Below are 15,004 nucleotides of genomic sequence, written 5' to 3'. Positions count from 1 at the left end.
TTAAAATTTTTAACAATTCCAGTACCCTAGAAATAACATCATGGTATTTCCTTTATGATCAACAGCTATCCAAGTTTTAAAACATTTCACGCATGTAGAAAGTTGGGCTTATATTACAGTAAAAAAATCTAAGCACAAAATTAAACCGAACTAAAGAAGTACATATTAATAACTACACTAATTAATAAACACAACAGTGATATGAGGCCTGGCACAATTTGAGATCACATTCTTTGTGTTTCTGTATTTTTCCTTCTCAAAGCTGAAGACTCAACATGTGCAGCAAACATTTTAAAGCCAGGGTGACAGCAGCCACATCCGAGGTAATGGTTTTAGGAGACTAGCAGTACTGTACTTGGTAAAGATAGCTGACCAGTCTTGTAACAACAATAAGTAGGGGATTGTCTACCCCCTAGCATGCTGGGACTGACAACCTCCACCTGGGCAGTGGCAGCAGGTTGTCCTACTCCACCAAGATGGTTTTCATGAATACATGCTGTCACTGTTGTTATTCAGTTGGTCATCTAGAGCCTGAGAAGAAAAAATTGGCCCTGAATCAATACGAACTGTTATACAAGTTTATATATTCAAAAATAAAACTAAAACATTACACAAATGTAATAGGCAAATCTTAACAATAACACAGCTGATGTAATTATTTAAGAAAAGCAAGCGATAAGAAGACTTGTTCTTGAAAATGGAATAATGTTTGCTAGCAAATGTGAACTGACTTTTATTATGATCTCACATAAAAATTATAATTTGTTTGCAAATAATTCATTAATAGATTAGTCTAGTTCCTGTAATTACAATACTTGGAGACAAGATATAAGAAAAGAAATGGCAAATAACTGGGACTTATCTTAAAATCTGCCCCCTTCCCTCTTCTCAGCCACCCACTTAAGAACAGAAACACAGTATGGGTCTTGTGGCAAATACTTATCTCGGGAAATACCTATTTCTGCTGTATAATTAATATATAAGTTGAAGCACAAGGTGAACTGCAACTGCTTTACCTCATCTCGCTGTATTTTCACAACACACAATCTGGTGTTCTCTGGGCGCAAGTGCCTCTCTAATTTAGGAAGGTGAGACTTCTTCTCTGACACTACTTGTTGTTTGACATGGCAGTCTTCAAGTATAGCATCAAACTGAAAAGTCATTCAAAAAATTTTTAATACCATTATTATAATAACAGAGAAGTTTATAGGCAATTTTGCTGGAGTGAATTTTGAAAGCTAAAAGCTGGGGATGTGTATTAATTTAAGAAGTTCCCAGTGGAATTCCAAGCACTAATATATTAAATTTCATGTACTTGTTCATTTGGCAAAACTAAAAATTAAATAACAATAATTATAATACAGTAACAGGTACGTGGGTTTGAAAGATGTCACAAATATAACATACAAATGATAAATAGCAATGATGAAACTGAAAAGAGCTAAGGACTACCCTGATGTTTTCTTTATCTTTGGAGGAATGTGTTCAAGAATATCTAACAATATGCAGCATTTACACAACCGCAGCTTTGCAAGAACAATATTTATTGGGTAAAGTACCTGTGTGAAAGACTGTGTAGAGGTAGTCGGCAAAACATCTGAGGCTTTGTCTTCATCTTCTTCCACATCAGATTCCTCTATGACATAGGAAAGTAACTGCTGCCCTGCACTGTCTCCTATACTACTGGTATCATTGGACTCCCCTTCTTCTTCTTCAGATGTGACTTCAGCTGAAATATCTTAAAAAAGATGCTCTATATAATTAAGAAATTTGATACCATATCACTATTCAAAGAAAATGGGGTTGTAATTCTTTGTCAGTGATGTCAAATGATTTAAGAAGACAATTGGACAGTTTAATGAAAATACAAATCAACATTAAGGCCTTAATTTTAAGTATAACCCATTGTGTGTTTGAATTATAAAAATACCATTCAGTTTCTAGGTAAATCATCAGACAATATTAACAAGATACGTGTATGTAATTACCATTTGCAAGTTCTACTTTTCCATCTGTTTGCTTGTCTTTGCTGGGTAAATCTGGATGAACCTGCATTATATGAAAAAACAGCAATATCATTTCATTTCTAAATAATGTTTGTGATTAAAAAAAATTCTGTTAGTGAATGGTCTTGTTTTGGACAAACGCATAAATTTGTAGAGACAATTGTCACGAATTGGTCAAATTTGACAATAAATTGGGAATATGTCTAATCATTTACAGCATGGTCTAAAACTGCACTTTTTAGATATGTCTGGTTGCTTTATAGCAACCTTTGCTGAATAGTAGCATATGTATCAGCCAAATCACTGAACTCATGGACAAAAAAATATCAACTTAATTTACCTGAGAGACTAAGCTACTGGACACCTGTGACTTGGAAGCCTTCATGTTTGGTTGCTGTGTTCTACTTTCCTGGAGTGGCTGATGTGACAGATCTCTCTCCTGAGACAATACCATTTCTTCACTGCTACTGGATATGAGATACACCTGAAAATAAGATGAGGGAAACCCAATAATTTAGAAGACTTTCCAATAAAAGAATATCTGAAACAAATGTATTATTAAGTTAAGTATGTAACAAAGGTATTACTTTTTAAACCAATTAAAAAAACTCAATTCAAGTACTTCAAGAACAACATCAGAACATCAAAATTAGAAACAAGGTGAAATTAATATCTAAGTACCAGTAATTGGGAAAATCAGTACCTGGGTGTCTGCTGCATTCCCCTCTCCACTGTTTTTCTCTGTCAATCCTTGAGGGTCTAAAGAATCACTCCCAAGGCACCCAGTATCATCTGAACTGCTGCAAACACATTTATTTTATACAAAAATCCACAACAAGCAAAAATGAAATTTTTAAGTTTTCTAGCTTTGAGTATATATATATATATATATTGATTGCTCATATAATAATTATATCAATATTTGTAATTTGAAACATCACATATGATAATATACGAGAGCAAATCATAATCATGTGAATGTCTAATTTTCAATTTCAATTTTCATAGTTTATCAAGGTAGTTGTATATGAACCAAAAGAAATAAAACAATCAGAAATGATTTTCAGATGACATCTTTAGCCTACCAGTACGTACCTCATTACTATAAAATCTCTTTTATCTCCTGGAGAAACTTTTGGAACCGGCAGCAGAGACTGGGAAGCAGAAGATGAACTACTTTCTTGTGACATTTCAATGTTATCCACAGGTTTTAGAATGCCTTGTGGACTTCTGTTTGTTTCAGTTTTCTCACTATCTAAATGCCTCTTGTTTCGTTCAGGTCCTCTTGAAAATGTATTCGCATTTGGTAAACTTCTCTTCGTGTAATCCTCAGATTCAGAATTTGATTTTTTACTTTGATTACTGTTTGGACTGAAATGTCTTCTGATAACCTGTCTGTCCTCACTTGTTTGTAATTCTGACTGGTCTTTTAAACGTTTAAACCCTGTTTGGAGGTTTGCAGCTGGCATGTCCTTTGGTTTGGAATCAGTTTTTATGAAACTACCTCTCCCTCTCTGTTTTGGATGAGCAGAATTGAAATCAGTGTAAGTATAAGTTTCATTTTGTGTGTCTTGTGATACTCCATCAGAATTTTCTGAAGTAGGGCTTCTTAACTGACCATTTTTGGACTGGACCATGTAGCTAAGCTTACTTGTCTCTTGAGATTTTAGAATCTGTTCCTGATTTAAAGAGTTTGTTGGAGACTCAGGTGCACATTTTGCTTTTTTCCTGTAAAAGAATCTTGACACTACATGAGGCAACCAAAAGCATTATAAAACATAATCAAAATCCATTGAAATCTGTATGAAACATGTCCAAGACAAAGACCAGCTATCTTAATTTTACAATATACTGTATACATGTATAATTTAAAATGCATGCATAGTAATATTAGATCTTAATCTTTTACATCTTTATAGCAAAGAGACATAATTAAATGTAATCATATATTCTATAAACCGAATGAACTCTAGCTACCTCAGTTTTAAACCATCTGTGCTGATGTCAGTATGTTTCATCTTTCTCTTCTGTGTGTGCTCTGTCTGCCACATCTCCTCCAGAACAGCCACAAAGTCGTCTGCCGTGGGCTGCTCTTTACTGAGAATTAAATCCAGAACAATCTCCATGTTCTCTGATGTGGGTGTAGAGAGATCCCTCATGGAAGGCCTCTCACCAGCTAAAATCTGGTATTTATAATAATAAATTTATTGATGAAATTATTGAACATGTATATAATCACTTTGAAATTCTTTTGTTTATCAGTATGTCTTTTTTATATAATACAAATTATACTTTCATGATACCAATAACAATAAATTCCAAGACATTTATAAACCTCTTAACTAAATCCTAAAACTAGAGAAAATTCCTTTTATTCTGCTGGAAAACTATTAGATTTATCTTAAACTGTAACACAAATCTATGGATAAAAAATATATTGTTAAGAGAAAGAGTAACCTTTTAAAAATAAAAGTCATCTGAGATAACCTCAAAATGTCAGTCTTTAACCAAATTTATCAATATTTAAAAACAAAGGGTGAAAATAGAAAACTGGTTGAAAAGTGGGTACCGTAAGTCCTGTTGTTTCTCAGAAAGTCTTACCATATCAATTGTTGTAGGAGGCAGGATCTCTTCAATCTTAGAAACAAATTCATTTACCAGCCTTCGGACAGAGTCCTTAAAATCTTGCCCAAAGTCCTCCCTATACCCATGCTTCAAGTAGTCTGCACACCTGTCTTCATCTGCAACCAGGGAAATGAACAGCTTTCTAAATTCGATCTCTCTCTTGTGTAGAACTCTTTGTATCTACATATATAGAAAAGAATATCATAAAATACATAATTTACAAAGAAAGAAGGAAGTTAATCAAGTGTGTGAAGATACAGCTATAAGTACAATACTACATCAAGTTTTCAGAAACCGTACATTTCTATATTAATAAGATATTATTGTGTATAAAGAAAGGGACGGGAACTCTGCAAAATGTATACTGTATTGTAACAAAATTCTAGAGGATCTTGTCAAAGTTTTGAAAATGGACTGTAAATTCTCTTTACAGAGGACTCAATGACATGTAAATTCAAAACAAAATAGTGTTTCATTTTCCAGAAGTTGCATTAAAAACTGAAAATTTCTATCTGAGAAATTGACTAAATATATAATGGGAAAAATTTATGAAATATGCAACAGCTTTTATCCACATAATATCATCCTATTTTATATGACTTCATGAGAGTTAAGAAAAGGTGAACATCTTTTTTTAGACTTCTTTAAATTCGGGGATATGGAAAGATAAAAAATTTTACGGGGGATGAAAAAAATACTAAGGAGGAAACACAGTGGAATAACTCTTTAAAACAAATAAATGGTCGGTTTGTCAAATTCTGCTCCTAAATATAATATGTACTAACCTTCAATTCTCTGCCATTTCGAGGAAAATATTCATTTAGTTTTGCCAAAATGTCTTCATCCTTGGTTTTCAACAAATGGAATAAGTGCTTACAAAAGAAAAAAAGAAAACAATTACATATTTAAAAATAAAATTGTGCCCCTAGATTATTATATATGAAATCTCCGATGCATGTAAGATATAGCCTGTGCATTTAAGTAGTTTTAACAAATATAACATTATCAGTAATGTTACTTCATGCGTACTGTTTGGGTAAATACTGAAATGAGAGCTCTGTTATCTAATGTTGCTTCCAGTTAATTATTTTCAAGACTCACCATAGTTCTCAAACCAGTCATCAGCCTTGAAAAGAGTGTGTAAGGAATGACTTCTTCAACAAAAATGTACAGAACATCAAGTATTTCCATTGCACCCTGAAAGTCCTTCAGTTGCCAGTGTGTGACAACAAATAGCAGAGCTGCTAAGCCTTGATAAACTGGAGCAACTTGAAACGTGTCTAGACCATCGGGGTACTTCTTACATAGGACTGAAAAAAAAAAATAAACATTGAACTTTTTCATCACAGTTCTTCAAAAGTGGTAATTACTGTGCATCCAATAAAAATGTCATAAATTTTCACATTGTCTTTGGACAAATCACTTCTTTATTCATTCAAGCATTATTACTACATATTCACTAGATATAAAATATGGATCGGAGCTGACCTACCCCTTCCCATATTTACCTATACACGACTGTTTTAATATTAATAAATGCATGGTAAATTTGGTTATAGATAAATATCATAAACTGGGGTCTTGAAAAAAATAGTAACAAATTCTTTTATCTCACACTTTTGTTATGCTCACCATGTAAGACTTGGTGCATTTTATGTCGACAAGCATATTCTAGTATCCATCTCTCTTCAGCATTCATTCTCTGAAATTATAAATCATAAAATGTGACTTTCTAGCACAATTTTAAAAAACTTATGTCACAAGGACTTAGCACTATCAGTGTATTCTTTCCCTCATTTTACAGGAATTACTAAAAATACATATCTAATACATTATACGCTGAATAATTTAGCAATGAACTAAATGTACAGCATTTTACATGTAACACAGGTTGAGTAATGGAAAAGGCAAAAAAAAAATGCTCTGTTTTAAGTATGTTATAAGGTGTTGTATCATACTTCAGTTTAGAATTATACACTGCAGATGCACTCAAACCTTGAAAAGAATCTCCTTCTCCTTATAATAATAATGGTATTATTTTAAATAAAAGATCGTGTTCCCGCCCGTACTTATTGACGGTGGCTGTATTCCAGTCTCCGTTTGCAAGAGAGTTCTCAACTGTTTACGTGCTTAGAGCCAACTGGCATATTTACATGAAAATGCAAGATTGTACGTAGGTAAGGCAAGTTATGAAGAATTAAAAATCCAATGCTAAAACAGAATGTACAATACAGTATGTAAGAGCGTTAATACCTTGATGACGGTGCAAGTTTCAAAGTGACGCCACTCGCAGTGGGAAATACCACCGGAAGTGTCTAAGTCGAAGCGAGTTGAAATTGAAACTTGGGGAAAATGCATGGATTTATTTAATTGGAGAAAGGGTAAGCAATACTACGAACTTTGTGTTCATTTGAACAAGGACTAGCAAATAATACACAAATTTCGTTTCTCCACTAGACAATCGTTTTCCGTACTACATGTTGTGTGTCACATGCATGTACATGTACTGGTAGTATCTATCAGTTTCAGTCCCACGAAACCGTTTTTTCTTTGCATTTGTATTCACTGTGTCACTAGTTTTGGTTCACACATATTCACTAGTTTTGGTTCACACAATGCGAAAAGGAAATTCAGTGCAGGAGGTCAAGAATCTATGGAACCAAAAATAGGTTTTTAATGTGAATTCATATGACATACATACTGTACATATACACCAGGAAGTAAAACATTCTTGACTGCAAATGTCTACTTAAAAGTAGATGTTCGTGCTTAAGACAGAATAAGGTCAGGTTTTTGATGTGGATATAAAACAGAATGTACAAAATTTAAACCTTCTTAGCTACACGTATAAGGTTGGAATTTGTGGAATGTTTTCCTGTGGAACAGTGGCTAAAGAGACCAGTGAAGATGGCAAAGTGTGCGGGGAATTGATCATTTTGTGTGTCACTTAAGTGTAATATATTTATATAACAGCTTTAGGTGTACTGGATTCATGTATGAAAAATCTTAGAAAAGAAGTGTTGTATAACTTAAATCTGAGGTAAAAACAGGAATGAGAGCAATTTTGTCATTGTTTTTAAGTGAAGACTTTGCTTGAGAATTGATTGAAGAAACTACATAATATAAGTGAAGACAGGGCAATTAAAGGTTTTGAAATACAGTTCTGTGCCAGAAAAGACAATTAAATGGCTAATAATAGCATGTTAGCAGATGTGTTTGTGGCTGGTTGTCGTGGAGAAGTATTGGTTCCTAATGGGCTGGTGGAAGGACGAACCCATGGTTGGAGGAGTTTATTTTCTGGTCATGGAAGTTGTATCCAACTGTTACAGCAGGACATGCTTTACAAGATTTTAGTTACAGAAAGAGGAAAGAATGGGGTAGGCTGATTTGAAATATCTTTGACTAATTTGTCAATGAACAGTGTTACAGGCACACATACTGGGCAGTTCTTATACTGAGTACACAGACAGATCATTTCCACAATCCTCCTTCAGGTTATATTAGTTCATCACTCAGGTTATGTCAGTTTATTATTGATCAAACACTGCTGTGTCTAAATACAATATTTGTTGTCTCCACAGTTTAAATCTTTGGAGATGGGAGCGGTATCTAAAATTTCATCACATGAATTACCCATAAATTCCATCAGATATATTTGATTTTTCCAATTTTTATTAATTTTGATGGTGAAAATTATTTAAGTACAAGTATTATTTATAAATGATGCCTATGACCAGTCACAGTATAACATGGATTTATTAGTAGTTTGAATTATCCTTACTGATATGAATTTACTCATGTCTCAATTTTATAGATGTTCTTCAACATTTTACAGACAAAACATGAAAAATGTTAATGAATGACATTAATTTTTTGAAATGTTTTTATGTACAGACACAGATGTGTCTGTACATATTGCCATCACCTGCGTCTGTCGTCGCCGTCGTCGCCGATGGCGATGCCGATGGCGATGCCGATGCCGTGCACTTTCCTTGTAAACACGATAAGTGGAACACAGTTTTATTTTTTGCTTTTATATTTACAGAGCTGGTGAATATTCATAAAACGCAGGTCAAGTTCGAAAATCAGCATGATCGGGCCATTATAGTAGAAGTTATGCTGTTTTTTCACTTTTCAGCATATATACAACCCTGTAAACACATTTAAAGGAAAACCGTTAAGCCTGTTGTCATGAAACTCACAGGAGTAATCAATCTTACTAAAACGCAGGTCAAGTTCGAAAATCGGCATGATCGGGCCACTATTTAAGTAGTTATGCTGATTTTTTCATTTTTCAGCATGTATGCAACACTGTAAACACAATATAAGAAAAACAGATAGGCCAATTGTCATTAAACTCACAGGAGTGGTCAATCTTACTAAAACGCAGGTTGAGTTCGAAAATCAGCATAATCAGGCCATTATTTTAGAAGTTATGCTGTTTTTTCACATTTCCTCAGATTCAGTTCTTAGGCATGTTAATAGCCTTATTATTTAACTAATTAGATACATAAAAGTGTTTGTTTGACATTTCCTGCATCTTTACAACATTGTTAGTTGATTATGAAAAAAATTATGGTAAACTTGTTATCATGTTTTGTGTAATAAAGTGTCAAATATGGAAATAAACTCATATCATTGCAGTTTGTCAGATTCAATCATTCACTATGTTCAGAATCTCAGAATGGAAGAAATTGGACATTAAACACTGTTCTTTTGATATTTTTCCCATCTCATCAATTTTCTTAGTTGATCATATAAAAATGGCAGTAAAGTGTTAATTTTGTTTTATGTTAAAAAAATTGTTAAAAATGGAAATAAACCCATGTCAGAACAGTGCTGTCTTGTCTACATTTTGGCATTTTCAAGTTGTGACTTTGAAGTTCCATTGGCCTGAAGACCTTTGCTAATCACATTTTCTGAATATCCATAATACTAATATTTTATTAATAAAAGTTGATGGTCATTATGCTGTTAAACATTATGTAATATTGCATCAAAATTTGAAAAAACATATTTTGGGCACTGCTCCCATGATGACCATTTCAGAAAAACCATGTCACTTACTGTTCTCAAACTTACAGGAAAGAAACCTGGGACTAAAATACAGCTTCAGTAGGGAATGCAATCTGTTTGGTAATTCTTACTGCCAGTTAAACAGTTTTTTTTTTGTGAAACTTTAATTTTTCACATATTGGCATTTTCAAGGTGTGACTTTGAAGTTCCACGGGCTTGAATACCCATGCTAGTCACATTTTCTGAAAATACATGATACGTATATTTTATTATTAAAAATTGACGGTCATTATGCTGTTAACCATTATGTAATATTGCATCAGAATAGAAGAAAAAACAATTTTGGGTGCTGCTGCCATGATGACCATTATGGGAAAACCATGTTACTTATGATTGCCAAACTTTCAAAAAAGAAATACAGGACTAAAAATGCAGCCTGAGTTGGAAAAACAGTCTAATTGGCTTCTTTTTCTGGATGTTATACATTTTCAAAGTGCGAACTTGAACTCCCATGGGCCTGAAGCCTTATGCTTGTTACACATTTTACTTACATTGGTATTACCTATTGAGCATAATTAAAATTTGATGTTGAATTTGTAGTTTAACATAATGTCTTTTGCATCAGAATTGACAGTAGCCTATTTTGTGCATAGTTATTTCCTGCTTTTTGTCTGTACATTTGACAGCTTTGCTGCCTTGTTTATAATTGCAGTTATTTGAATTTATTTAAGTAAAATGGATGTTATGGTTAAAAAGACACCATTTTCTAACATTCTTATGTACAGACACAAATGTTACAAATGTACATATAGCCGTCGCCTGTGTCTGTTGTGTCGTCAACATGCACTTTCATTGTTATACAAATAAAAGGAAAACCATTTCACCTTTTGTCTTTAAACTTACAGAACTGATAAATATTCATGAAGTAAAGGTCAAGTTTGAAAATCAGCTTTCAAAAGTTATACTGTTTTCCTGTTTTTTTTTTCAACATAATTTATCTACTGTTATACAAATAATATGTTGTCTTCAAACTTACGTAACTGATGAATATTCATAAAATACAGGTCAAGTTTAAAAAATCAGCCTGATCGCACCATTTTTCCAAAAGTTATATTGTTTTTCTGTTTTTCTTCAGCATATTTTATCCACTGTTATACAAATAAAATGAAAATTGTTTCACCTTTTGTCTTCAAACTTACATAAAATGTTCTGACGAATATTCATTAAATACAGGTCAAGTTAAAAAATCAGCCTGATCGGACCATTTTTCCAAAAAATTATTTTCTTTCTTGTTGTCTGTACATTTGCTGCCATTTGCAGCTTTGCTGCCTTGTTTAAAATTGAGTTTGCCTTTGACCCAAATTTGTCTCTTATCATGTATGTGCTTACTGGGGACTAGTTATCTTTTGAATTTACTATCTTGTGTGTGTTTGATATTTGTACACATAGATAATTTTTGATCATATTTTTTTCAGGGTCAGCTGGCAGTAATATTGAACACAGCTAATTATGAGGTGAAAAAAGAGGAATGGCATGAGATCAAGACCAGTGAAGGGAAATTATTTGCTTTTAAATTTGACAAGTATGCCAGTTACATAGTCAAGATATTTTCTACACTGGACTCAAATCATAAACATGTAGAATGAATCCAGTGTTAGTGATAAAGCTTGTCAAGAATGGTCTGACTTGGCTTTGGTTGTGTGGACTGTTGCTCCTTCCTGATGCAGTTATAACCACAATGCTAGATGCAAACTGGTAGACTGAGAGAGGCTGTCATTTAACCAAAACAAAATTCTCACATTCTGTAATTTTTGTGTCGAATTCCACAGTTATAAAATGTATTGAGTCAAAAAAATAGCAATAGCATGGAGTAATATTATATTACATAAATATGGCAGTCTTTAAAAATCAAATTAATATTTTGATTTTATGATGTTTTAAGCATCTGCCTAATATGATGTATATACTGTCTCATGATATATGCTATAAGTTGTGAATATAACATAATATTTATTTTTCATTCTGGATGTTACAGAAATGATAAGCAGTTTGTAGTTTTCCAAGCAGAAATAAAGAGAGTGCTGCAGTTAGAGAGACACCCACTGAGGAGGGGAGGGAGGAACAGAGAGCAAACTAACACCAAGTGCTCACCTGGTATGCAATGCTTGAAATATTTTAAAGCAGGTCATCTTGTGATTCTATGATATCAATATTTTTATAGGAATCCTATCTGTCCTACATTATGAATATGTTGGAAATTATGTTTCAAGGAATTAGCAGTCCTGTCCAGTCCTTTTCTGAGGGATGTTTTAAATTTTTACTTGTAAAATATAAAAGCTTTTTTTAAACAGCACCATGAGGCTGAGAAGCTTGTAGGGAAAGAGCATCATAGGTTGGTAATGCTTTTGATCAGATTTCTTTTTGACATAATATTTGGCACCACATGTGATTTTGATAATTGAGGACAGAAAATGCTTGTTTATTTATATTTGTTCCATATACTTAAAAAATCCAGGCTAAAAAGAGAGATCCTCTTTAAATTCAGTGCATGTGATATTCATGTAAGAAAGAAATTGGTATTTGGAATGTGCAATCTAAATAAAAAGTAAGGGAAAATAAAAAAGGGCAATTTACATATGAAAAATTAAAAACATAAAATCCCTAAAAGAAATTTGATTGTTAATAGCATGAAAAATATAAGAAAAACTAAATATTCATAATATTCATTTAAAGATCAGTAATATATAATATTATTGCATTAATTTTTTATAATTTTACACCAATTCTGGCTACCACACCTTGGAAGCTGGTAGTCCTGCCAAGAGAACATGTTGGATCCTATATTGTGTTATTTCATTTAAAAGTTGGCAGTATTGATTTGGTTGTCTGTTGTTTGCCCAACCCCTTTAATTTGTTTAATTATTTTAAATGTTTTAAAAGGAAATACAGCTGAAACTTATATACTCACCGTACTGTGAAAATAACAGATTGGCATTAAATTGATGAATTATTTTCAAGGTGCAGCGAAGGACGGGAACATGGCATCTGGCCGTGAAGTTGCAGATGCCATACCTTTCTATTCATCTGAGTCCTCTTTCTCTGGCAACACAGCCTCACAGCAATATGTAGACATGTACGTAAACGCCATTCCTAAAGAACCCTATGACAGCACTGAGGAATGGAAATACAAAGGAGGGGGAGGCCACCCCAGGGACTTTAGTGCCCCCACAGCTTCTTTCTCCTCTAAGGCCAAGGCAGCTAGGTCTTACTCCGCCTACGCCCCACCCCCTGAGGCACATGAACAACCCGCCACCCCTTTGTCATCCCGTGGGGGCGCGGGAGGGGTGCAAAGACGTGAAGAACAAGTTCATAGCAGGTCACTTTCTACAGGACTTCAGAACTTGATTGAGTCACTGCAGAGTGCTATTTATAAAGGTGAAGGAGAACAAGCTGCCATAGTTGCGAAAAGTCTTGCAATTAAGAGGGCCAATATAAAAATGGAACTTTACCAGTCTGGAGATAGTGGGAAATCAACTGAGAAAATGATCAGGTGGGTGTGGTGGTATCTTTTGTATGTTTATATATGTTTGATTGAATTTTTTTTAAGTATGTATATGTACAGATATGTCTGTACATATAGCAGTCACCTGCGTCTGGCGTTATCATTGATGCTGTCGCCATGCTTTTTATGTACAGACACAGATGTGTCTGTACATATAGCCATCATCTGCGTCTGTCGTCGCCGTCGCCGTCGCCGTCGCCGTGCACTTTTACCGATAACACGATAAGTGGAAAACCATTTTGCCTTTTGATTTGAAACTTGCAGAACTGATGAATATTCATAATACGCAGGTCAAGTTCGAAAATCAGCATGATCGGGTCACTCTTAGGGAATTTATGCTGTTTTTTCACTTTTTTCAACATATATGCAGCACCGATAACACGATAAGTGGAAAACCATTGTACCTTTTGGCTTGAAACTTACAGTACTGATGAATATTCATAATACGCAGGTCGAGTTCGAAAATCAGCATGATCGGTTCACTTATAGGGAATTTATGCTGTTTTTTCACTTTTTTCAGCATATATGCAGCACCGATAACACGATAAGTGGAAAACCATTTTACCTTTTGGCTTGAAACTTACAGAACTGATGAATATTCATAATACGCAGGTCAAGTTCGAAAATCAGCGTGATTGGGTCATTTTTAGTGAATTTAGGCTATTTTTTCTCTTTTTTCAGCATATATGCAGCACCGATAACACCATAAATGGAAAACCATTTGACCTTTTGGCTTGAAACCTACAGAACTGATGAATATTCATAATACGCAGGTCAAGTTCGAAAATCAGCATGATTGGGTCATTTTTAGTGAATTTAGGCTATTTTTTCACTTTTTTTCAGCATTTTTGCAACACTGATAACACAATAAATGAAGAGCTGTTTTACCCTTTGGCTTGAAACTTACAGAACTGATAAATATTCATAATACGCAGGTCAAGTTTGAAAATCAGCACGATCGGGTCACTTATAGGGAATTTATGCTGTTTTTTTTTCACTTTTTTCAGTATATATGCAACACTGATAACACAATATAAGAAAAACAGATTGGCCAATTGTCATTATACTCACAGGAGGGGCCAATCTTACTAAAATGCAGGTTGAGTTTGAAAATCAGCATAATCAGTCCATTATTTTAAAAGGTAATGCTGTTTTTTCACATTTCCTCACATTCAATTCTTAGGCATGTTAACAGTCTAATTATTATACTAATAAGATACGTAAATGTGTTTGTTTGGCATTTCCTGCATCTTTACAACATTGTTAGTTGATTTTGTAAAAATGATGGTAAACTTGTTATCATGTATTGTGTAATAAAGTGTCAAAAATGGAAATAAACTCATATCATTGCAGTTTGTCAGATGCATTCATCCACTATGTTCAGAATCTCAGAATGGAGAAAGTTGGGCATTTAAAACTGTTCTATTGATACTTTTCCCATCTCATCAATTTTCTTCATTGGTCATATAAAAATGGCAGTTAACTGTTTATTTTGTTTTATGTTTAAAAAGTGTTAAAAATGGAAATAAACCCATTTCAGAACAGTGCTGTATTGTTTACATTTTGGCATTTTCAATATGTGACTTTGAAGTTCCATGGGCCTGAAGGCTTTTGCTAGTCACATTTTCTGAATAACCATGATACTAATATTTTATAATTAAAAATTGATGGTCATTATGCTGTAAAACATTATGTAATATTGCATGAAAATTTGAAGAAACCCCTATTTTGGGCACTGCTCCCATGATGACCATTTAAGGAAAATCATGTCACTTACTGTTCTCAAACTTACAGG

At 33.6% G+C, this 15,004-nt stretch overlaps 2 protein-coding genes across 13 annotated transcripts in view; one reads left to right on the top strand and one right to left on the bottom strand.

Annotated features, from left to right (window-relative positions):
* Nucleotides 1-112: 112 nt before the first annotated feature.
* LOC106182037 (uncharacterized) lies at nt 113-6,941 on the bottom strand. The gene is made up of 13 exons (XM_087010603.1): nt 6,885-6,941; nt 6,264-6,333; nt 5,733-5,941; nt 5,417-5,503; nt 4,608-4,811; nt 3,984-4,189; nt 3,102-3,734; nt 2,710-2,806; nt 2,347-2,490; nt 1,989-2,049; nt 1,560-1,738; nt 1,017-1,151; nt 113-531 (listed from the first exon to the last, which is right to left on the bottom strand). Exons 2-13 carry the CDS (start codon nt 6,328-6,330, stop codon nt 484-486), a joined length of 2,070 nt encoding a protein of 689 aa, XP_086866729.1. The 5' UTR covers nt 6,331-6,333; nt 6,885-6,941; the 3' UTR covers nt 113-483.
* The window catches only part of LOC106182035 (ranBP-type and C3HC4-type zinc finger-containing protein 1), a 25,528-nt gene continuing 17,236 nt past the window's right edge, over nt 6,713-15,004 (top strand). For 3 of the 12 annotated variants that reach the window (XM_087010598.1, XM_087010592.1, XM_087010590.1), the window contains exons 1-4: nt 7,331-8,008; nt 11,123-11,229; nt 11,683-11,801; nt 12,666-13,197. In XM_087010598.1, the coding sequence (XP_086866724.1) occupies nt 7,817-8,008; nt 11,123-11,229; nt 11,683-11,801; nt 12,666-13,197 (950 nt within the window). In that variant the 5' untranslated portion in view covers nt 7,331-7,816. The other 9 variants (XM_087010595.1, XM_087010599.1, XM_087010596.1 and 6 more) reach the window with 6 other exon arrangements.

This window comes from Lingula anatina, chromosome 4 (genome assembly GCF_051362555.1).
Source record: "Lingula anatina isolate TDL-2025a chromosome 4, LinAna3.0, whole genome shotgun sequence".
Taxonomy (NCBI): Eukaryota; Metazoa; Brachiopoda; class Lingulata; order Lingulida; family Lingulidae; genus Lingula; species Lingula anatina.
Note: the sequence above shows the minus strand (reverse complement) of the source record. Positions and strands in the feature narration are given on the sequence as shown.